Raw genomic sequence first — 23,233 nt, forward strand, 5'->3', positions numbered from 1 at the left:
GGTTTCCTTCATGTCATTGTGAATGGGAAGTGGGGGGAGGCACGAATTTGTCTGGTTGTCTGCATGGTTTTTTTTTTTTTTTTTTCTTCCTTTCCGAGCATACATGGGAAAAGTGCGGGTTACGGATGGCGTTCATGGGCCCTGGATCATGGCGGCGATGATGAGATACCCACACCCGATTTGTTTGCATTGGGACGTTGTTGGGCAGATCATGGGCATGGATGGATGAATGGATGGGTGGATGGATGGATGGTGGGAAGATGCATTGTTCTGGACCTGGGTCTTGTTCGACGGACATGGCGAGTCTTGTGTAGGGATAGGTCGTTTCTCGGCTTGGGGTTTTGCACACGAGCCTAGAGGGCTTGAGGAGGGGGATTTTCTGGTTGCCTTCTCTCGGGCCGGGATCGGGAAGACGCTGCTTGCGGGGAAGCACCAAGCCAGGCGTCATGCCGTCTCCCTCGAGGAGGGAACTGGGGGATCAGCCCGGTCGCGGCGACGCGGAGTATCACCGCGATATTACATGTCTGTCCAATTGAATGCCTGTCAGGCTCTGTATTCAGGAACCGTCCCATTCTTGCTTGCCAACCATGACTCTGGCGGGTAAGGGATGGGTCTCGGGGTGTCCAAGGGATGGCTGAGCCATCAAGAACAGAGCAAACAGCTCTGACAGATGAGCACAAACCTCAATGAAACGGTTCGCTCAGCAATCATTATCATCAACCACCGTAACTGTCACAAAAAAAGAAAGCAAACAGACATCCGGCGCTTCACATTTTGTATATATGTCATCAACGGTCGTGAGAGGAACATGACAGAGAACATGGAAACAAACATAGCCTGATCCAAATCCAACCCCTCCTCCACCCATGCCATGGACCCAAGGGGAGTGACAATAGGCTCATTAGAGAGAAGACATGAGAATAAGAACCAGACCAAGAACCAAAGGAAAAAAGAAAAACCAAGATCAAAAACGAACAAAATAAATGCAAAACAATCCATCACATCATCATCGTCGTCGTCGTCGTCATCCCGTTCCCCCTCCCCGATCTCAACATGATGCGGTAGGTTCCAGTCTAAACAAGCAGATACACATCGGCCGCCATCACATTATAACCTTGAGAAAGCAGACGCGGTAATCGATCGCGCAAGCAAACGGCACAAAGCCGGGCATCCAACAGGCCGAGCCGTGCTCAAGAAAGCAGAGGACGAAGGCCAGAGAGGGCAGAGGGCAAGCAGGTGGAGCTCCGTCGGGGCCTCTCAGTACCGGGGATCGTGGCTCCTCTTCTCCCAGGTCACCTCGTGCTCCACCACGCGGTTGTCGCTCGCGTAATCCACCCCGAAGCGGTGGCGGCTGCGGCTGCGGTGTTGATGGTGGTGGTCGTGGTAGTCGCGCCATTCGCGCTCGTAGGCGAGCTCGCGGGCGCGGTGGGCGCGGGCGGAGCGGTGGGCGCGGATGCGGTCCGAGAGGTCGACAAGGCGGACGACGTCCTCCTGGAAAGCGAAAGGAAAGAGGGCGTGTTAACCACCGCAAATGTCCGTGATTACGATGCGGAGGGGGGGGGGGGGGGGGAAGGAAGCTTACATGGCTCAAATACTCGACAATGTAGTAAAACCACTCCGTCTCCTCGTACTCGTACCCGAGCTGCTCGATCGCCTCGCGGCAGACCAGGTCCTTGGTGATCTCGGTCCACGTCTCGGCCGTGCGGCGGGCGGGGCTCCGGCCACGCTCCTCCTTCACGACGTGCACGCTGAGCCTTCTTTCGCGCTCGGCCGGCGGGCGCAGGTCGGACAGGCTTGTCGAGGCGCTGGTCGTCACGGTGCTCGCCCTGTCGTCCCGGTCGGGGATGAACTTTGTGCGGCGCACGCCGCTGTACTTCTGCCACGTCACCTCGGCCGCCGCGCCGCCGGCGCCGTCCATGCGCACCCGCTCCGTTCCGGGGGGCACGTCGACGATGGTCCAGTCGCGGGTGGCGCCGTTGCGGGCCTCGCCCATGCGGCCGCGAGAGTCGATGGTCGTGGTGATGTACTCGGCCTCGGAGTCGTCGTAGTCAGTGGCCGGCGGAGCCGCCGAGTGGGCGCGGCGGCCCGTCACCTGGGAGACGCTCCGCCGCCGGCCGGCGGTGATGTCGACGTGCAAGTGCTTGCGGTCGTTCTGGACAACCACGTCGTCGTCGTAGCTGTAGACGGGGCGGCGGACGGGGCGCTCACGAGAGACGGAGCGGACGCGGTCGCGGCGAACATCAACCTCGGTGCGGCCGCGGGAGGTGTAGATGTCGATCTCCGTGTCGCGCTGGCGGGCAGGCGGAGGAGAGGGGGGACGGGCCGGGACCGTGCCTGGAAGAATCGGGTTAGGGGTTTTGGTCCAACAGGGGGAACCGGGCCGGGAATGGTACCGAGACCGAGACTCACCATGGTCGATGCTCCGGTAGTGCGTGATGACCTCCCGCTCAATGGTCGGGCCCTTGATGACCTTGGGGGTCGGAGGGCGCGGGGCCGGGCTCGGGACGCGCTCCTCCTTCCTCTGAACGATGCGGATCCGGTCTATGTCAGGAGAGGACGAGCGGGAGCGGGAGCGAGAGCGAGAGCGAGAGCGGGCACGGGGAGCGACGATGCGAACGCCGGCCGGGGGACGGCTGGAATCCCGGACATGGACCCTCCTCGGCGGGGGGCTGGGGCTCCTGCGCTCTTCCCGGAAGATGCGAACCTGGCTGGGAGACCTCGGGACCGGCACTCTCTCGACCGTCTCGAGCTCTCGTGATCGGAGCACCAGCTCTCTTCCCTCGCCGACCCGGGACCTGTCCTCACGCACCCACAAGGGCGCGTTCCCGCGTTCCCGCGAACGCTCGCGGATGCGAACGTCAACGTCATCGTACTCTCGACCGCGACGGTCTTCGTACTCGAACCTTCTTGCCATGTTGGGGAGATGAGAAGGAGATGTGTGAGGCGGTTCTGGTGGTGCCCAGAGACCCTAGGTAGCAACACGTCCAAAGGGTAGGCCCAAGGAGGGAAGGGTTTGAAGCGTCGCAGAGCAGAGCAGAGAAGAGCAGAGCAGAGCAAAGCAGAGCAAGATCGGCGCAGCGTAGATCAAAGGCGGGCGCAAGACTTGGGGGGGAGAGGGAGAGCAAAGAAGGCAAGACGGGATGGTCTTGAGGGAGGTCCTCTATAGCCGGAGGGCAGGCTCTGGAGAGTGGATGTTGGCGGGGAGCAGAAAATTCGCGGCAGAGGGAGGGGGGAGGGGGAAAACCAAGTGTAACTTCAGCCTGGCCGGCCTGGCCCGGTTGGATGACCTGGAAAGAAGAGGGAGGGGTCTGACGGAGGGGCTAGGGGTGGCAGTGACGTTGGTCAGGTCGGCGCATGCAGGTCGTGAGCGGGAGCCAAGGCGGGGCAAAGCCAATGTGACCAACGGACCACGGCAGCCTCCTACCGCAGCGCTCCAGCCGGGCGGATGCCGGCCTCGCTTGTTGCTGCGCGCGCTCTCTGGTTTCTTGGAAGAGGGTCGAATCGTCTCGGTATGTCCGTTGGCGTTCAGAAGGCCCGTCATGGGCAAGTCAAGAAGGAACCTGAGAGAGGCACCGGGGAGGATCCCGGCCAGCCGGGACAAGGGCATGTTGGCCAGCCCTGGGGAGGGGGGGAGGTTGGCGATACGCTGAAGAGCACGTCTTGAGGGTTCTGGAAACCCGCAGCAGGTTTCATCATCATGCTGGAGCGCAGGGTGGACCAATTGTTCTTCGCCATCGTCATGGTGAGCTGGAACCCACGCCGCAATCCTGCCGCCGCCGCCGCCGCCGCTGCCGCCTCGCTTGCGGGCCGCGCTTCAGAGCCCCCTACACGCTACACAGCAAGCAGTGTACTATAGCCCGGCTCCGGTGCCTGCAAAGAGGTGCGGTGTCGTGTCCTGATCACGCTTAGTCCTTCTGACTGTTGGCTCGTGCCCTGCCCTCATAGCGTCGGACGAACAAAAGAAAACCAGGCCATGAGATGGATCCATCCGGGGGGGGGGGAATGGGATGAACTGTGCTACTGCGTAGAGCCAAGAGGTCCCGTTCTGCAACAAAAACATGGTGGGCAGGCTACGAGTGGAGCTTGCTCAAGGCAGCAGCGCCGAATGTGGAATGACGGCACCGTGCGAGCCGACCGGCTGTTGGGTGCTTTGCTCGGGGTTCTGCACTGTCTTCCCACTGTCCTCACCCTCCAAAGGCCTGGAAAGCAAGCACAGAGCAAGCCTTGCAACCAAGTGGGCGAGTGAGGTGAAGAGAGAGAGACAGAGAGAGAGAGGGTGGCAGGTGACGGTTCGAGATGAGCAACCTGACCCGGGCAAACATGAACAGCGACGGCCTTGTGCGACATCCATCAGCTGGACGGAGGCTTGACGCCAAAATCAAAACAAAAAAAATAAACACGCTAGCATCCAGCATCCAGTTGTTGCGTCTTTAAGACAAGCGGGGTCTTTTCTTCCTTTTCCTCGAGCTCTCATCGCCTCCCTCAAGCTGAGACCTAGTACATGGTCTAAGGTAGTTACTATTAGTATCTGTTGTTATTTTTTATTACTTTTTTTTGGTTCCATTTCCTAGACGACTCTGCGGTTCTAAAATGGATGGGAATTACATCATCGTTGTTCTCTCGCCGGCATGGCCAGCCTCGTAAACTTGTTCAGGCCGCTGCGCAAAGAATGCCGCTGGTAGGATGACGCTGCCACCCGATGCCGGCGAACCGTCGTTTGGTTGCATTCTCGGGTCTTGCTCGGCATGCGAAGTCCAAGAGGCTTTGTCATTTGAAACAGCTTTGTCAGTTGGGCGCTCGCTGGTGCCGCTCAAGGCGCGTGTGCGCATCCCTTGGCCAAGACCAATGAGCGGCACCAAAAGCTGTCGTCGCCATCGGGTGCTCGAGGCGTGCGGTGGGTTGCTCATGTTGATTTCACGACCCGCGGATAGGGGTTGATACACCTGCCATAACCCCTTCTTCAGAACCTAGACCTCTGGGTGGCTTGGCCGGCTTGACCAAACCAGCCTCGACAACCCGAGGCTCAGATCACCAGGCCGCCTGCTGGCAGGCGAGAAAGAAGCCGGAGATCTGGTGCTGCCTACGCCCCGGCTGTATCCGCGCATCACCAGTCACTCGGGAACCTGCGAGATGCCGTCGCCTGCTTGCAGCCTCGTCGGCACTTGTTGTCCCTGCGTCCCACAAGAACAGCAGGGATGAAGTCATGGCTTCGGAGCTACGCGAGCCCAAGAAAGCAGCCCGGGCCCCAAGCGACCCCGGTGACGCAATCGTGCATAGAAGGCTCGAGAGTCTCCGCCGAACCCGAAGACTCGAGGACGTCGACGGAGCTTCCATGGACTGTCCTTCTTCACCGTGTTCCAAACACCGAGCAGCGGCTGGGAAGCCCTCCGAGGCGCTCTCTTCCGCTCGACAGGCTCTGACTCGGGCATCCACCAAGCCACACAGCCAGACCGAGAGGATGAAAACCGACCAGGTCAGGTCAACAACACAGGTCAACGCAAAACAAACGAAGCCCATCCTCCCTTCCCCATATTTTCTGCTGCTGCTGCTGCGGCTGTTGTTGTTGTTGTGAGACGTGCCGCCTTCGCCGCTGTTGCCACCACGCCAGCGTGTGCTACCAAGTACCAGCCCAGCCACGGCCAACAATGGGCGGGCGGCACAGAAATGACCGGATAGCACAGGAATCGATCGATCGAATCCATCAAACCAATTCCCCGGGTCGCTACCCACCGTCCCGGGTCAACACGTTCTCCTGATCACCTATGTTGAGTAGGTGGCTTCAAGAGCCAACTCGGAAGAGACCCCTGGGAGCCAGCGCCTCTCTCACGTATGGCCTTCGCGGCCCTGTTTCTTTTCCCCCGATACGCAGGCAGGGGCCGAGGTATGGTATCGAGGGCGAAGCAAAGCCTGGTGGGTGTGTTTGGCTCGCTCTTCCAGCCCCTCTTCATGCCAACGAGTCGTAGAAACCCCCTTTGTGGTATTTGAGCGCCAAAAATAGGGCGAAAGGGTTTGTGAGCAGTCATGCACCTGTGCTGCGTATGTAGAGCAAGGACATCATCGCGGCTCAAGTGGCCGGAAATCTCAGATAGGCGTCCATGTCAAAGGATCTAACAGCACGGCGGCTCCGCTGCGGGCAGCTTGGAAGAAGCAAGCAGCTGCCGCCGTACTTCTACACCGGCTCCGTCAATCCCCTGGATCTCTATCCATCATGGTGGATGTCTTGCTCCTTAGGTCTCCTCCTCCTCGCGGCCACATTCTGGCCAGATTAGGTCCCATAGTATGTACACGGGGACAGCTTTCCCGGGAAACCGAGCGCCAACAGCGGGACAGAAACTCTGCAAAACACAGTAATAATGAACACACTGGAACCTTGGAGAAATTCAAGACCACGCCCCAAGGGCCATGAGCTCGAGCGAGCGGGAGAAAGATAGAGCAGACAAAAGGGCCTATCGTGGAAGGACCAGGCACTTCCTGTTTCTCAAACCCTCCCCGCACCTTCGGGCGGGCCGGGATACCCGTTGCTTAGGCAGCCCTAGAGTCACCAACCTAGTCACCGCATCTCCCTCCAACCCGACTTGCAAAGAGCACTTACGCCTTCCGGCCCCGACCCTTCGTAGCGGTCTTGCCAGGCTTGCTCGCTGCCGCAGCCTTGCGACCCTTCTTGGGCTTGGGAGCGGGCTCCTCCTCCTCCTTCTCCTCCTCGTCATCCTCGGCCTCGGCTTCCGACTTCGCCTCGGACTCGGGCTCCGGAGACGGCTCCTTCTTCGCCTTCTTTGCCCGCGCGGCCTTCTTCTTGGGGACCTCGGGGGCCGTAATGGCTGCCTCGTCGTCGGACTCTGCCTTCTTGGCGGCGGAGGCCTTGGCGTCGCGCTTGCCTGCGGCTGCCTTCTTGGGCTTCTCCGGAGCCTGCTCCGGCTCGGGCTCGGACTCGGGCTCGGACTGGGGCTCAGCCTCCTTGACCTTGTGGTTGTTCTCTTCCTCCTTGACGGTGGCGGCCTTCTTTTTTCCCTGCTTGGCCTTGGGCTTGACCTCGGGCTGGGGCTCTTCGGCGGCGGCAGCCTTCTTGCCACGCCGGCCCTTGGCAGGGGCGGGCCTGAGCTGCTCGTCGTCGCTCTCGTTCTTGACGTCCTCGACAGCAGCCGCCTTCTTGCCGCGCTTGCCCTTGGCCAGGGCGGGTTTGGCCTCCTCAGCCTCGGGCTCAGGCTCTGCCTTGACCTTCGTGCCGCGCTTGGTTTTCTTCGCGGGCGGCTCTGCATCGTCGGCCGCCTTCTTTCCGCGGCCACGCTTGCCCTTGGCTTTCCTGGACGTCTCCTCTTCATCAGACACGTCTTTGGCTGCGACCTTGGTCGCCCTCTCCTCGTCCGACTCGTCTTCGGCTGCCGCATCGGCCGCGAGCTTCTCTTTCTCGAGCTTCGCCTTGGCGCCCTTGGAGAGACGGATGCCCCTTTGGCCGGGTATGTTCATTTCAGGGTCCTAGAGGACATGAGGGTCAGCGAATGCGTCCTTCACACACGGCGGCACGTCGTCGGAGACCGAACGAGTCAAAACAAGGGGTAACCCACGCCATTAAAATCCTCCGGGTCGATGTGGCCCTGGATGATGACTCGCTTGATCTTGTCCTGGATTTCGGGGAAATCCCTTCAAGACCACCTCCGTCAGCGCCATGTTCAACCGACACGAAGAGCAAGCCAGCCAACCAGCTAGCCAAAGGTTCTGCACTCACTCCAGGTCCTCCCACCCGTCGATCCAATCCCACTCGTACTGGCCATCCGCCGACTTGCTGAGCTTGTCCTGCCAGTGGGAGATTGTTTCGCCAGAAACGCAGCCCCTGTGAGCGGCACGCCGAAGACGAGCGTCGTGTCAGCAAGCAGACTCCATCGCGCCGATGGGGAGGCGAAGCCAAGGAGGTACGTACCAGTGTCTCCAGCGCCATGCCTGGCGGTCCTCGCCGAAGGCGAGCCATACGCCGAACCGCAGCTCTCCCTGCTTGATCTTCTGCTTCTCCTTCTTGCAGACGCTATCTTGGCAGATGGCCCTGCTGGTGGGCGAGATCTCTGCGAAAGAGGTGCGTGAGCCAAGATGTCTGGACAGGTGAGGAACTTTGGCAAGAAAGATAGATATAGGCGGTCGCGTGGAAAGGCCCCGGGCCAAGCTCTCCAACCGCCCCAGCGCGAAGGCCCGAGGTCTGAAGACAAAACAAAACAAGTGTCCATCCAGGGTTGCCAATCAATTGACTTACCAACGCGATAGTCGGGCATGGTGACGTAGAATTCTGTCAAGACTTGGCTCGTGATAAGGTCCAACGAACAATAAGGATTGAAGTGAGTGACGTCGAAGCTGTTTTGGTATGACCGTGTCAGTCGGCGCAAGCCTCGCAGCAGCCCAGGGTTGTTGCGAGGCTGGAGTGGAGGCTGTGGCGCGTCGCGTGGTCGGGGAAGTTCTTCACAAGTTCCCTTGAACGATGTGGTCAGTCGGAAACAGTGCAGATGTCAATTGACTTTTGAGGTTTTACTCATTCAATCGGAAGAAAAAAAAGGCAGCAGCCGAAACTTTTAGTGAAAAAAAAAAAAAAAAAAAAAAGCTGGCGGGTGAGATGAGAGGGAGTAATACTGTAATACCTAGAGTTAGGCAGGGGGCCAGGTGGTTGAACCAAAGTCCAATTTCCAAAACCGGACTCCCTGAATTTCAGTGGATGTCGCTGGCTTTGTCCCAGGGGAGGGGGAGGGCCTTCAGCGCTGCTGGTGTCCCAGCCATTCCCAGCAATCAGTTAAATATCAACTTCGTTGTTGCTCCAACATAAGGTTCTCTATCAACAGGAAGAAGAGGACGCATCGCCAATTTTCAATAAAACAAGTTACCGTTCATTCAAAGGAAACAGACCTGCAGGACATTGTCGTCTCGTCAATACAATTCGGGGGGTTATATTCAGACTCTACGGTGCCTACTAGTACCTACCTTCGGTACCTATCTTCAGGGATCTTTCAGTGTTAAGATGCATAACCTATATTAACTAAACAACCTGACCTACATACCAACAGCGCCCATGTCCATCTCCAGAAACAGATACCTTTACACCATCAGGTAGGTACTCCAGCACCGCCCAACTCCCCGGCCACCAACCCAGACTCCTGATTCCCTCAAAAAGTCCATCCATCCCCCCTCCTTTTACAAGAACGGACACCATCCAATGTACATGGCCGCCAGGTTCTTGGGGTTCACCGCCTGCTTGATCAGCTCCTCCACCTGCCCCTCCACCCCGAGCGGGATGCTCTCGTCCGGCAGCAGACCCCTCACCTTCCTCCGGATGCTCTCCACCACGCTCGCCGGGTCCAGCTTCACCGCCTCGTTGCGCCGCTTCTTGCCCTGCAGGTCCAGCGTCGGGTCGTAGATGAAGGCCTCGAGGATGCTCATGAGCGTCTCCTCCTGCTGCCGCAGCACCCGCAGCGTCAGCTCGCTGCAGTGCCGAAAGGGCCCCTCGTAGCCGTAGATGCCCATGGCGGCCACCATGTTGTGCGTCAGCCGGAACGGCACGCGCTCGGGCAGCTGGAAGGTGAGGCCCTTGTCGAACAAGCAGTTGAAATCGACGTGGAAGACGCCGCCGTTGCCCTCCTCGACGAGCACGTTCTCGCCGTGGCGGTCGCCCAGCCCGAGGATGGTCCCGACCATGGACATGACGGCGCAGGACCGGGCCCAGCGCAGCCGCGCCGCGAACCACGCCGACGGGTTCGGGAACTGCGCCATGAACCAGGCCGGCAGCACGGGCGGGAACTGCGCGAGCACCTCGTCGGTGAAGATGCGCGTGTTGGCGTCCGACTGGCAGGCCAGCTTCATGAGCCGCGCCACCTCGTGGTAGTTGGGCACGATGCCGTGCTGGTGCTTGTAGATGTTGAGCAGTATGTCGCGCAGCGTCTTGAGGCCGTCGACCCACTCGATGATGCCGCACTCCTCGTTGAGCGGCGTCACGGCGTACGTGCGCACGTACAGCTGGCGCCGGGACGCCTCGGCGTCGCGCTTGAGCGAGCGGTTGATGAGCCCGTTGAACTCCATCAGCCGCTGGTCCGTCCGCAGGTCGTCCTTGGGCTTGACCAGCAGGCCGTACAGCCGGCCGTCGGACCCGCGCGCCGTCAGCTTGCGCGGCTTGGCCAGCGAGTTGAGCACCAGCACCTGGTCGAGGAAGGAATGGATGGTGATGACGTCGCGCGAGAAGGCCTTGTGCTTGCGCACGTTGTCGGTGAGCGTCGGCAGCGTCGCCGTCAGGCACGCCTCGACGGGCACCACCAGCGGGCAGGGCGTGCACTTGTGGTTGAAGCAGAGATCGCGCGTGATGCTGGCGTACGTGGTGCGGTTGCTCTGGAAGTTGCCGTTGTTGCAGGCCACGAGCAGCTGCTCGGCCAGCTTCTCGCCCATGCGCAGCAGCTGCCGCAGCTCGAGCCCGCCGGCGGCAGGCTTGTTGATGCCGCGTACCGACTGGAGCACCATGGCCCCTCGGGCCCGCCGCTCGGGCGACACCTTGGTCGCCGTCATGAGCGGGAAAAGGCACCAGATGGCTTGCTGGGGGTGAGCCTCCACCACCTTCATGATCATCTGCTCCAGGATCTTGAACACGTCCAGGTTGGGGTGCGCGATCCTCGCCACGATCTGGGGCAGCACCGTGTACCAGATGTAGGCCGGCAGCCGCTGGAGATGCTTTTGGAAGTGCCTGTAGATTTCGTGAAGAATGTACTTTCGGCGGTCGTGCAGCTCTCGGGACAGCGAGACCTTGCCGCTGGGCGGCTTGTCGACCTGGGCGCCGAGCTCGAGGAACAGCGTGAGGATGCGAGGCAGCGTCTGCGACAGGTACTTGGTCCCAAAGTTGAGCGACCGCAGGTAGTTCTCGATCACCAGCTTGGCCGTCTCGCCCGTCAGGTACTCGTCCGACTGGTCATCCGGGCTGAGCGCCTTCTCCGACTCGAGGACCTTCTTGTAGTGACGGCCGAGGTAGTAGTGACCCTTCTCCCACTGCGGGTCGATCTTGGCCGCCAGCTGGAACTGCGACCGGAGCGCGCTGGCGTGCGTCTGACCCGTGGAGTCGAGCCACTTGGCCAGGAGGAGGTGAGCCCGCGCCGTCAGCTGCGCGCGCTGCGCCTCGGGCCCCTTGCTGGACGTGGGCGGGACGCCCATGGTGACCGAGCCGTCGCCGATGAACGAGTTGGTGGCGATGGCGAACTGCAGCGTTTGGATCGCCTTGCGATGGTGCCCGTCCTTGTACAGCAGCCTGGCGTTCTCGATGAGCGCCGTGCCGTCCCCGAGCCGCTGAGCATGCAGCACGGCGTTGAAGGACTGGTGCGTGGACCCGTACTTTCTGGCGAGCCGCGCGCTCGACAGCCACTGCGAAGAGATGTCTTCGTTGCCAAACTTGGGCCTGAGCAAGGGTCAGCACGCATTGGCAACAAACATGGCATGACGCAGCAGCTCGGGGGAGTGAAAACCTACCGCATGAGCTCCATCGCCGCCCGCCGGATTCCGAGGAGGTACTGCTTGTCGCCGACGTAGGCGCCCAGCACCTCGAGGCGTCGGTGAAGCGTTCTGAGGATGCCCTGTTGCTGGTCGCCGCTCTCGCCTCTGGCCTTCTCGTCCGCGATCATCTCCAGCTCGCTCAACACGTGGCACTTGAGCATGGCGTCGTGAGACGCGCGGAGCGACGACGTCGTGGAGTACGTCATGGAGCTGGCCACCTTCTCGCGCAGCATGCGGACGTGCTCCTTAAACTTCTCCACGTTGCCGTCGCGGAGGCAGAGCAGCGCCTGCCCCACGCCGAGGTTAAACACCTCGGAGACGTCCCCGGCGTTGTACATGCGGAGGTGCTTCTCGAGGGTTTGCCACCGGCCCGTGGCCCACGACGCCTCCACGGCGAAGGGCGCGATCCGGTTGGCCGTGCTGGGGGTCATCCCCTCGACGTAGTTAAGCAGGACATCTGAAGAAACCCGTCAGCATCCCATCGCGACGCCGCCCGAGAACCGAGAAGCATCACTCACCATGCTGCCCAGACTCCTTCAAGCACGTCAGGAGATCGATCTGAATGTCCGCGTCGTCGGGACACTCGGCGAGGCGAATCTCGTACCACGTCTGCGCGGCGGTCCAGCGGCCCGCCTTGCGGTGGTTGAGCGCCTGCTGGTCCAGCGTGACGTGCTGCAGGTGTGCCGAGACGCCCTCCAGGCCGTCCGGGTCGTCGACCTGGGTGTAGATGCTCTGCAGCGATTGCAGCAGCCGGTCCTTCTCCTCCTTGTCGGCCTTCTTTTCCCGGCTCTGGATGTGCGGCTCCAGAAAAAACAGCGCCCGCGCGTACTCGTTGCAGTCCACGGCTCGCTGGGAGATGAGCTCGGGATCCAGAGAGCTGATGAGCCCCTCGACCCACCGGATCCATTTCAGGTCTCTTTCTTTCAGCCCTTGCTGCGACCGCTTGACCTGAAGCCAGCGCATGCAGTAGTCGATGATGCGGAACACGGCCTGAGCCGCCGATCAGCCGTCGTCTTGGTGCAATCCAAAGGAGAGAGAGGGAGAGAGAGATGCCTTACCTGGTAGAACTGCTTCGCCTCTTCCTTTTCGATATACGAGGCGGTCTCCGCGGGCTGGTACTTGATGATGGCCGCCAGCTCGGCCGAGATCTTGGTCCTGAACTCGTCCTTCTGCTCCTGGCCCACGACGACGTGCAGCACCGCGTAGGGCAGCAGGAACTCGGCCACCGACAAATCCTTGACCTTGATCAGCCTGCACAGCGGCTCAAATATGGCCTCGCTAAACATGTTCTGGCCGTGCCGGAGGAGATCAAAGACGAGCGTCTTGAGCCAGATGGCGTAGGACCGGCCCGGCCTGAACACCGGGTATTCCGTCTTTTGCGGCGGCATGGGCGCAACGATGAAGCGCGAAGACAGGAACGGCGTCAGCACCTCGCGCGTGTTGTCCGAGAAGGCGAGCCACTTGCGGTAGATGGCCTCGTGGTCGCGCTGGCCCTGCTCGGTGCAGGCGAACTTGAAGTCGGTCCTCTCCAGCAGCTCCTGCATGGCGTACGACAGGAAGCCCAGGAACTTGGTGTCGGTGGTCGACAGGAAGGCCTTGACCAGCACGTTTTCGAGGATGAAGGCGACGAAGTCGGTCGTCTCGGAGGCGTCTTCAAAGTTCTTGACCACCACGAACTGCTTCTCCTCGCGCACCGTCTCGATGCGGTTCGAGTCCAAGCACCCGATGAGGCCGATGGCCTGGGCGCAGAGGCGGGCGACGTCGCCGTGCCAGCCGTTGTACTTGGCCGAGCAGTCGAGCAAGGCGCGCATGAGCCGGGCCACCACCGAGTCCGGGTGCTCGCTGATGGCCGACGTCTGGATGTAGTCCTGGTTTTGGTCGAGGTACGCGTTGAGCTCGACCAGGGCCTGCTCGACGACGCCCGGGTTCTCGTGGCCCAGGCGCTCGGAAAACACGGCAAACGTCTCTCGGTGGTCCAACGGGCGCTTGAGAGCGTCCACGGCTTGACACACGGGCGCCAGGTCAGGCACGTGGCCGAGGGACGGCAGCTTGTGGGCGTACAGCTTGAGGATGGGCTCGTGGTCCTTGAACAACGTCCCCAGCAGGCTCGCCGCCTTGTCCCTGGTCGCGTGATCGAATCCGCCCCAGTAGCACCCGATGAGGAAGAAGGTCGTCTCGATGAGCGCCTCCACGTCCGCCTCCTCCATGTGGGTGAGCATGGCTTCCCAGCAGGAGAAGGCCGCGGGGCGCAGCTCGTCGGACGCCAGGGCCGAGATGAGACAGGCCGAGATCTGGGGGCGCGCGATGCACACGTACGAGTTGCAGATGCGAATCATCTCCTCCATGGCGCCGAGGCATCGCTTCTGTTCCGAAACCGGGGGGCGGAGCAGCCAGGGGTCGGTGATGACCTCGCTCAGCTGCGCCGTCAGGCCGAGCGCGTACTGCTGAAGCCAGCGACCCACGACGTTGGCCTTCTTGATCTTCTTGTCCTTTTGATCTGCGAGGAGAAGGGTGGCCATGGTCGTGAGCGCCGCGCGCACCCTCGCCCTGCGTTGCTCGTTCCCCTCGGCGGCCGCCTTGAACAGCTCCAGGGCGATGCTGATGGGATCCGTCCGCAGCAGATCGGCCAGGTTGAACCTGTCCATCCGCTCCGAGACGTGGCCCAGCAGCGACATGGCATGCGAGGGGATGTCCGGGGCCTCCTGCAGGAGCAGAAGCGCCAGGATCGACGGCAGGTTGGCCGTGTCCATGCAGGCCTCCCACATTTCGGCGTCGCCGCGCGCCTCGGCGATCTTCTTGATCACGTCGCGCTTCTTGGTCAGGACGAGCCAGGGCAGCGCGTGCTTTTGCAGCCTCAGCAAGAGATCCGGCACGCCGATCTGCATCAGGTCGGCGACCAGACGGGCGGTCTGCGGCTTGGACACCAGGTCCTTGACGACGGAGAAGGCGAGGTTGGCCCAGAAGGGCTGGAACAGCTGCGCCGGCGTCTCGCCCCGGGACTCGGCCAGGTTGAGGATCTCGTTGAACGCGAAGCTCGACACCATCATGCTGCGATGCCCCAGATACTCGACGAGCTTGATGACGACCAGGTTGAGCCCGTCCTCCGAAACGGCCTTGCCCACCTGCGCCCACGCCATGATGCACGTCTCGTAAAGGTTCGGGGCGCCTTTGTCTGACAAGGACTTCAGCAGGCTCAGGACGGTGCTTCGGTTCTTCTTGAGGACCTCGGGATCGAAGCCCGGCGCCGGGGGCTCCGCAACGAAGACGGCGAGCGCCCGGCCCGCGGCGATGCGGAGCTCTCGGACGGAGCTTTGGAGGGATTGGAGACACCACTGCCCAGGGCCGGACTTCTCCAGGTCCCAGAGCTCCTGGGCGGTCGAGTGTCTCGCGATACGCCGAAGGGCCATCATGGCCACCACGCGGGTACGCCTCGACTCCAAGAAGCTGGGGAGCTTGATGATGCTGCCAAACATGGAGATCCCTCGGCTCTTGTTCTCCTCGTTGCATGGCTGAGACGGCAGGCCGTTTGGCTTCGCATCGGAGCAAACGCTGCACCGGAACTGCGACGTGGACGACCTCGGCTCCAGCTTCAGCGTATGATCCGATGTGCACACGATACGAGAAATGAGATCGATCAGGAGGCACCGCTCCTGCTCCGTCATGTGGGGAAAACGCTCGCTGGTACACGGATTAGTCTCTTCTTCTCTCGCACGCCGCCTGAATTTCAACGTACATGGCACGAGGCTCCAGTTCGTCGATGGGGCTAGAGAGATGGGCTCCGATCACACGGCATAGTCGGTTCGCCAGCTCCAGTGAAGCTGCGTCATCGTCATCGTTGTCATCATCATCATCATCATCATCATGATCATTATCCTCTTTCTCAGCATTGAGCCTCCTACGCTTCCCCTCTCGGGCCTTCACCCGGTTTAACGCGAGGCGGCCCATCAACTTCTGGGCCTGGCGGAGCAGCTTGGCATCGGCGAACGCGGCCGGCTCTATCTCCTCCCTCGGGACTTCCTGCGGATTCGAAGCCACCTCTGCCAAGAGACGCGCTGCTTTCTATGCGAACGTCAGCCAGAGATTCGGAATGCAGAGCTCGGTGGAGGTTGAGCCCGTCCTACCCAAACATCCGTCCCCTCCCCGACCACGGAATTCTCGGCGACCAGCCGCTGGACGAGCGGACCGATCGCGGAGGTGACCATGTTGCACGTGGGAGCGTGGTTCGCCGACGCTTCGGCGAGCTGGACCAAGGCCGTGGCGAGAGCCTGCCTGAGCGAAACGCCATCCTCGTCCTCGGCCAGGAGCGGCTGGGGGTGGTGCAGGAATTCGGAGCACACCAAAGCCAGAGCGATGCTGGGCTTGTCGGCAACGGCTGGGTTGGGGACAGGCAATCGGGCCCGAGCAGCGGCCACGTCAACGGCTATTTGCAAAGCTGGTACCAGACCAGCAGCGCCGAGGGGGGTCGGCCAAGTGACGGCGACAGAGCTCAAGAAAGGCAGCGTATCCAGGAGCCAGACGAGATGCTGGCCGTAGAACGATGCGACCTGCGCATCCTCCCCTCCCACCACCACGCCCTTTATGATCGACGCCATGCTAAGCGCGTGTCGGAGCGCGTGCTCCTCCTCTGTGATGGTAAACGAGCATCCGCGGGGAGGGCCGTCCGGGAGCGATTCGAGAAGCGTCCTCGGCGGCAGCTTGAGGTCGACCGGCCGGTCTCGCGAGGCCGGAGGGCTCGACTTGAAGCGCGCAAGAATGGCTGCCACACGGGGACGTCGAGTCAGCGAACCCGCCCCGCGCATCGTTCGCGACGGCCGATGGGACGGCCAACCGTTCAGGGCACACACTCACCGGCCAGGTTGGCCCTGAAATACTCCATCACCGCCCTCCCCAGATCCCACAGCGCCGGGTTCCCCGCGGCCAGCCGCAGCACGAGGCGGCACAGCTCCTCGATCTCGCCCGAGATGGTCAGGCAGCGCCGATGGCCCAGCATGCGCAACAGCCGCGGCAGGATCCAGGCCCACAGCGGCTCGGGGCCCCGCGCGAGAAACGTCTTGCCGTCCGTCGTGCGCTCGAGCACGGTCGGGGTCTCGGTGATGGTGACGCGCAAAAAGTTGACCGCCTTCAGCGCGTCCGCGCGCAGCTTGTCGCGGTCCGCAAAGGCGTCGTCCAGCTTGAGGCTGTCGAGGAACACGCCGCCGCAGACGTAGATGAGCAGGTGGTTGTGCTCGACCCGCTCTGCGTCGGTTTTGAGGCATGCCGGGTCGTTCTTGACGCGCTCTATGGCGGCGAAGAGGCGCTTGAGCTCGGTCGTCTCGTCCGGGCGCGACGATTTCTGGGCCGAGGGGGAGATGGTCTGGACGAGCTGGGCAGCGAGGGTGGAGGGGGGTGCCATGTTGGAGGCGTCAGCAGTCGAAGCAGCAGTAGCAGCAGCGATGTGGGCCTGTTGGCCGAGACGGCCATGTTTGGCGTGCAAGTCGGACGCCATTGGGTGCTCGCATCGTCGGGATGGCGACAGGGAGCGAAAGAGAGGGGAGAGGGGAGAGTGGAGGGGGGGGGGGTGGGTTGACAAACGCGAGAACCAGCCAAAAAGGCTGTGAAGCCAGGACGTGACGCGCTTCGCGGGGCCAGAACCAGGAACAAGTGGCACGAGTGCACGTGAGCCATTTCGCCAGCTGCCAAGGAGGTAAACCCTAACCCTGACAACAAAGGGTAAACGAAACCTGCCCCTGATTTGCCTTTGGAGAGCTACACAGTAAGTATCCCGCCCTAGCCAAGGAGCCCCCCCCCACCCCCAAAGCATATGGGTTAGGTAGTCGGTCACGAATATCAATAATAAAAGGCTTGTCGAGAAGAATGGCGAGAGAGCTCATCACCGTTGTCATATGTTCGCATTACGTAGAATCCAACAGCTATCCTGAGCGTCCAACCCCCTATGTATCAGTCTATCCCTATGTCTCGTGATCGCCCCCCCCCCCGCTGTCCCATTACGCGCTGCTCAGCAGCTTCTCAACCGCCCACTTGACCGAAAAGTTCCTCAGGTCCGAGTAGTGCTGGCCAACGCCGACGAACAAGACGGGCACGTTGGTGGCATGCACGATGCTGACCAGCGTGCCGACCATGTCGCCCACCGTGTCGCACTTGGAGATGATGAAGCCGTCCAGCGACCGGCCTGACCCAAAGGCCGCGTTGAAGTTGCGGGCCTGGGCAACCGAGTCGGTGCCGACGAGCGCCTGTTCCCGGGGTTAGCACGCGCACGGCCTAGGCACGCCGGAGCCCTCGGCGCGGGGAGAGGAGAGGAGGGGCTCCGGGAAACGAAAAGGGCGAACGAGAGAAAGCGGCATACCTCGCCAACCATCAGGATCTTGTCGGGCTGGGCAAACTTGGCAAACTTTTCGAGCGACGACATGAGGCGCTGGTCATTGTGCCTGCGGCCGGCCGTGTCGATCAGCACCACGTCAAAGTCTTCCTGCACGGCGAACGCCACGGCGTCCTTGGCGACCGCCGCCGCATCCTTGCCGTAGCCCTTTTGGTACAGCTCGACGCGGCCGCCCTCGCGGGCCGTCAGCTCCTTGAGGTTGCGCACGTGCACGGCAAGCTGCTCGACGGCGCCGGAGCGGAACGTGTCGCCGGCGGCGATGAGCACCTTGTACTGGTTCTGCAGGAGGAAGTAGCAGATCTTGGACAGGTTGGTGGACTTGCCGACGCCGTTGACGCCGACGATGGAGATGACGTAGGGGCGGCGCCGGCGCAGCGAGGTGGCGGGCGGCGACGTGACGGCGTCGATCTCGCGGAGGAGGTCGAGCGACGAGGTCGGGGTGAGCATCTTGGTGAGGGAGGCTTCCATGGCTTTTTGTATCCTCGCGTTGATGCCTGGCGGCCGTCACGTTAGCATCCCAGGCGACGTCAGACAAAGGAGGAGAACCACCCACTTTCGAAGCTGCCCGTCTTGACGCCGATCAGCTCCTTCTCCACGCCCTCGCAGAGCCGCAGCGCAGCCTCGCGCGCGACGTTCTTCTTGAGGAGGTGCTCTTCCATGCCCTTCATGGCCTTGTCGAGGTCCTCCTTGGTCAGCACCTTCCCGCCGACCACGTTCCTGAACAACCCCCCGATGGCGCCGAGGCTGGACCCGAGGAGGCCCGTCGACGAGGATCCGGCCTTGGCCGCGGCGGCCTGCTTCTTGGCCTCGGCGTCGGCCAGGATCGAATGGACCTCGTCGCCCAGGTCCTTGAGCACGAACTTGCCCTTGGTCCTGGAGCCCCACGTCGACGCGTCCACCTCTTCGACCGACCCCCGCTTCTCGGCCTCGCTGTCGCTCGTCGCGGCGGGGGCCGAATAGTCCAGCTGGACGTCGTCGCTCTCGTCGGCCAGCCCGTCGGCGTCCCATTTCCTCCCGCGCTTCACCTGCTTGCCCTGCCTCCCCTTCTTCGCCGGGCCCTCGTCGCCCGAGGAGGGCGGCGCCGAGCTGCTGTTCTGGAGCTTCCTTGCGCGCCTGGACATCCGGCCGCCAGGTCCCGTCTTGGCGGCCAGCAGATGACCCGCGCTGGGGGTGGACGGCCGCGAGACATTGGGGCTCGGGACGGGCGACGACTCGGGCGACGACTTGGCCGGGGCCTTTTCGACGAGAACCGACGGCACGGGGGGCGGCTCCTGGGTGTCGTTTCCGAAGGCGCGTGCCTCGGCCCGCGCGCCGCCCTGCTCGAGCTCGTGCAGCTGTTGGTCAAAGTACTCGTCGAAGCTGATGCACTCGATAAGGGTGGTGTTGGGCTTCTTGAGCTGGTCTCCGTAGAGGCTGACAAAGATGGCCTTGATGTTGTCGACGAGCTTGTCGATCCAGGGCAGGTGGAGGAGGGACCGGTAGACGGCGACGAAGATGATGCCGAGCTCCTTGCTCAACGTCCATCGGAGGCTGTGCTGGTCGTGCTTGTAGGGGGGGTTCACGGAAGCGGAGGCGCCGTCCTTGGCGCCCGCGGCGGCGCTCTTTTCCTCGATGAAGACATCCGAGATGAAGCTGTTGATGACCGAGGGGCTGACGGCAGCGTACGTCCTGGACCAGAGGACCACCCCGGAGGTGCTGATGATTTCAAAGGCGTCCAGCATCGTGGGGTATCGGTCGCACGCCGGTAAGATGTGGATGGCGACCGGTGGGTGAGCGACAAAGCCTTCGGTGCGCGGGTGGTTTGGCCAGATCCAGATTTCGGCCTGGAACCTTGGAAGAAAATCGCCTTGTTGTACTGTGTAAGGGTTGGTAGTTTCCAAGTGAAGGGAGGCCCCCTTGTCCGAGGACCCAGCGGGACGGCGCCACTGATGCGCGGCCCCGTCGCTGACCCAGGGAATGGCGGCCCGTCATTGGCTGGCGCAGCTGTCGCAACTCTGGCTTGTTCCTCGCCTACCGAACTTGCGCAGGGCAGTTGGGGGGGGAGGATGGAATTGAACCAAGCATCTGAGAACACACCTAGCTAAGCTAGTAGTGATCCCCAAATCCATCTAACCAGCTACTGTACACTCCCGTGCACTACACACCGTTGCCATAATCTCTTGGATTTACTGGGCCACCCAGCTCCGAACCGACCTCCACACCGGCCTTGGCGATACCGTTCGCGTCCATACCCCTTCTCCTACGCCTTTGACCCCATCGATCGGTTCATCCTCCCAACGCCGCTCACCCGCCCATCCACGATGCAGCGAACAGCGTACGGCCGCACCCCTCCCCTTCACCATCCGGTGCCCCAGCACGTCTCGACCGTCCCCCAGCTCCGTTCCCCCCCGCCTCCGGCCTCCCAACCACAGAGCGGCTACGATGGCAGCCCGTATCCGCAGCAGCCGCCCGTCGGCGCGCAGGCGGGAATGCACAACATGTTCGGCCCCTACGGCAACTTCATCAACGACCCGGCCGCGCAGCTCGCGACCCAGTTCGGCCAGACGGCCTTCCGCCAGGGCCAAGAATACATCGAGCAGAACGTAAGGGCGGCCGCAGCCTCGTGTCCTCCGGTCGTGAGGCGAAAACAGACCAAGAGACCGCCGCTGACATGACCGCTTTTTGTTGTTCTTTTGCCTCCCAGGTCAACCGCTTCGTCAACGTCTCCGCCCTCAAGCACTACTTCATCGTCACCAACTCCTACGTAATAAACAAGCTCTTCCTGGTCCTCTTCCCCTGGCGGCACAAGCCGTGGACGCGGCGGCAGGCGACGGGCCCCAACGGGCAGGACGCCTGGTATCTCCCTCCGCGCGACGACGTCAACAGCCCGGACATGTACATCCCCGTCATGTCGTTCGTGACGTACATCTTCCTCCAGGCGCTCATCTCGGGCCTCAAGGGCCAGTTCCAGCCCGAGCTGTTTGGCTACATCGCGACCATCGCCCTGGTGGCGGTGGTGGTTGAGATCCTGGGCCTGAAGCTCGGCTGCTACCTGCTGAGCATCTCCAACGAGTCGCAGCTGCTGGACCTGGTCGCCTACTCCGGCTACAAGTTCGTGGGCGTCATTGTCACCATCAGCGTCGCCGAGATCGTGAACGGGGGCAAGGGCACCGGCGGCTGGATCGGCTGGGCCGTGTTTATCTACACCTTCCTGGCCAACTCGCTGTTTCTGGTCAGTGATACAAACACCGCTCTCGTTGGCCCGGTTGTTTTGAGACGGAGCTTGGAGCTGACCATGATGCCCGCCGCAGATGCGCTCGCTCAAATACGTGCTCCTGCCCGAGAACAACAACGACAGCCGCGGGCCCATGCAGACCATGCACCCGCTGGACTCGCGGGCCAAGAGGAACCAGCGCACCCAGTTCCTCTTCTTTTACTCGTATCCCGTTCAGCTCTTCTTCATGTGGCTCCTTTGCCGGTCATAAACGGCTGCCTTTTGTGTTTCCTTTGGCTCGGCCTGGGGGGAAGGGGGGGCGAGGGGGGTTGTCCAAACGGAGGGAAGCCGACCATGTGACGGAGCCTGCAGAAGAGCGAGCGCAGCAAGGTGGACGAGGTCGGCCAGCGATTGGCATGTTGGGAGTTGGCATGTACTACAACGGTTCGGAAAAACACAGGAGCTGTCCCTTGGTGCGATTCTGATCATCCGCCCGAGGTCACATACAGAGGACATGTGGCCATTGTTCTGCGTAGTGTGTAGCCCACCACCCGGTGGTGAGCCCCGGCTCGCTTCTCCCGCCGCCGCCTCTCTCAGGATGTTCTGCTCCTGCCACAGCAGTCGGTGTAGCCGGCAGGAGATCCGGGAAACCCAGGTACTCCATGGGCCCGTCGTGCACGTCCGAGAGATTCTTCCCTCTTTCAGCGAAGCGCACACCCGCTACCAGGGGAACCGGTTGCCAACGCGGGGGTGAAAGTGGGCCCTCCCGCGGGCTTGCATGCTCGTGAACCCGATACGCTGGCACCACCGGTTTGAAGAAAATATAAACACTAATACTTTGGCCCTCCTCTCACACAGCTGGTTCCGAATTTTTGCTCTTGCTTTTATATCGGTGTTACAAGACGTGGGTTGTCCTGTTTTTGGAGGGTTGTATCTTGACCGTTTGCGTCACTTTCGTCTCAACCATGGCGCCGCCTATCGTGACGGCCACGGTGCAAGCCACCATCCTCTCCATCATCTCCAACCTTCTCGCCCAGGCCATCACGGCTCACCAGTCCAATGTACTTCCAACCTTCTCCGTGACTTTTTTTTTTTTTCTCAATTTTCTCTTTACCCGCATATTCATTCCTATCCCCCCTTTCCCGAGATGCTACCCCGGCTAACCTCCCACGCCAGACCCCCTTGACCATCGACTGGATCACCGTCTTCCAGTACTCCTTCTTCGCCGCCCTCTCCACGCCCCCCAACTTCGCCTGGCAGGGATTCCTCGAGTCCACGTTCCCCGCCTTCCCGACCCCGCCTCCCCCGTCTTCCAAGCCCAACGGCGGCGGCGCCGACGGGGACGCCGCCAAACCCGCCAAGCAGGAGGAGCCCCGCCTCAGCAAGCGCAACACCGCCCTCAAGCTCCTCCTCGACCAGACCGCCGGCGCCACCTTCAACACGGTCGCCTTCAGCCTGTTCATCCACTCGTTCCGCCAGGCCACGGCGCATCTTTACTCCCCTGCCGCCGCCTCGGCGGGGCTCTTCCGCCCCGGCGCCGTCGCGTGGGCCCCGACCTGGGCCGCGGCGCGCGCCGAGTTCTGGCCCCTCGTCCGCGCCGGGTGGCGCTTTTGGCCGTGGGTCGCCCTGGGCAACTACGTGTTCCTGACGAGCGTCGAGGCGAGGACCTTGGCCGGCGCGCTGGCCGGGTTGGCTTGGGGCGTCTACATCAGCTTGGCAACGGCGGCCAAGTGATGGTTGTGAGACGGCGAGGAGGACTGGAGAGGAGGGGATGCGGGGGTCTCGGAGTAAGGGAGGCGTCTAGGAGTTGAGTTCGTTTGTGCGCGTTTGTAGAGCAAGATGTGTGATGTGTGTACAGGTTGACGGGGTAGGCCTTCGCAGGCCAATCAAGATCGTCTTGGTTAGATGTCCTATTGGGGTTGAGTCCAACATCTGCTACGCGCCTATCGTTGACAAATGGAGACGGGCAAATGACATATCATACCCCACGAACTCGTTATGCTCTTGGGAATCGTTTGAGTTTCACTCTGGGCCAAGTGGCTTCGAAGACTGTTGACGAGGGGATCTCAAACTCCCCTCTGGGTACATCACAGCCTCCTAGGCATGTCATGCCCAGCACCCTCAAGAACGTGTCAATTTTGAAGAAGGGTTGGAGTGTTCACCGAGCA

At 61.7% G+C, this 23,233-nt stretch overlaps 6 protein-coding genes across 6 annotated transcripts; 2 read left to right on the plus strand and 4 right to left on the minus strand.

Moving 5' to 3' along the window:
- Nucleotides 1-1,257: 1,257 nt before the first annotated feature.
- On the minus strand, nt 1,258-2,914 carry VTJ83DRAFT_3906 (uncharacterized protein; the record flags this gene model as incomplete). The annotated part of the gene is made up of 3 exons (XM_071010336.1): nt 1,258-1,491; nt 1,583-2,334; nt 2,410-2,914. 3 exons carry the CDS (start codon nt 2,912-2,914, stop codon nt 1,258-1,260), a joined length of 1,491 nt encoding a protein of 496 aa, XP_070867784.1.
- A 3,674-nt stretch (nt 2,915-6,588) lies between these two features.
- Nucleotides 6,589-8,258, minus strand: VTJ83DRAFT_3907 (uncharacterized protein; the record flags this gene model as incomplete). Its single annotated transcript, XM_071010337.1, has 5 exons — nt 6,589-7,473; nt 7,563-7,638; nt 7,724-7,828; nt 7,916-8,054; nt 8,240-8,258. 5 exons carry the CDS (start codon nt 8,256-8,258, stop codon nt 6,589-6,591), a joined length of 1,224 nt encoding a protein of 407 aa, XP_070867785.1.
- A 907-nt stretch (nt 8,259-9,165) lies between these two features.
- Nucleotides 9,166-16,888, minus strand: VTJ83DRAFT_3908 (uncharacterized protein; the record flags this gene model as incomplete). The annotated part of the gene is made up of 7 exons (XM_071010338.1): nt 9,166-11,401; nt 11,473-11,953; nt 12,015-12,486; nt 12,555-15,174; nt 15,230-15,555; nt 15,618-16,252; nt 16,345-16,888. 7 exons carry the CDS (start codon nt 16,886-16,888, stop codon nt 9,166-9,168), a joined length of 7,314 nt encoding a protein of 2,437 aa, XP_070867786.1.
- Nucleotides 16,889-17,480: 592 nt separating this feature from the next.
- Nucleotides 17,481-19,593, minus strand: VTJ83DRAFT_3909 (uncharacterized protein; the record flags this gene model as incomplete). The annotated part of the gene is made up of 3 exons (XM_071010339.1): nt 17,481-17,726; nt 17,840-18,366; nt 18,426-19,593. 3 exons carry the CDS (start codon nt 19,591-19,593, stop codon nt 17,481-17,483), a joined length of 1,941 nt encoding a protein of 646 aa, XP_070867787.1.
- A 579-nt stretch (nt 19,594-20,172) lies between these two features.
- Nucleotides 20,173-21,336, plus strand: VTJ83DRAFT_3910 (uncharacterized protein; the record flags this gene model as incomplete). The annotated part of the gene is made up of 3 exons (XM_071010341.1): nt 20,173-20,454; nt 20,556-21,083; nt 21,163-21,336. 3 exons carry the CDS (start codon nt 20,173-20,175, stop codon nt 21,334-21,336), a joined length of 984 nt encoding a protein of 327 aa, XP_070867788.1.
- Nucleotides 21,337-22,030: 694 nt separating this feature from the next.
- On the plus strand, nt 22,031-22,799 carry VTJ83DRAFT_3911 (uncharacterized protein; the record flags this gene model as incomplete). Its single annotated transcript, XM_071010342.1, has 2 exons — nt 22,031-22,126; nt 22,242-22,799. The coding sequence occupies 2 exons, from the start codon at nt 22,031-22,033 to the stop codon at nt 22,797-22,799; spliced, it is 654 nt and encodes a 217-aa protein (XP_070867789.1).
- Nucleotides 22,800-23,233: the final 434 nt, after the last annotated feature.

Source organism: Remersonia thermophila, chromosome 3 (genome assembly GCF_042764415.1).
Source record: "Remersonia thermophila strain ATCC 22073 chromosome 3, whole genome shotgun sequence".
Lineage (NCBI taxonomy): Eukaryota > Fungi > Ascomycota > Sordariomycetes > Sordariales > Chaetomiaceae > Remersonia > Remersonia thermophila.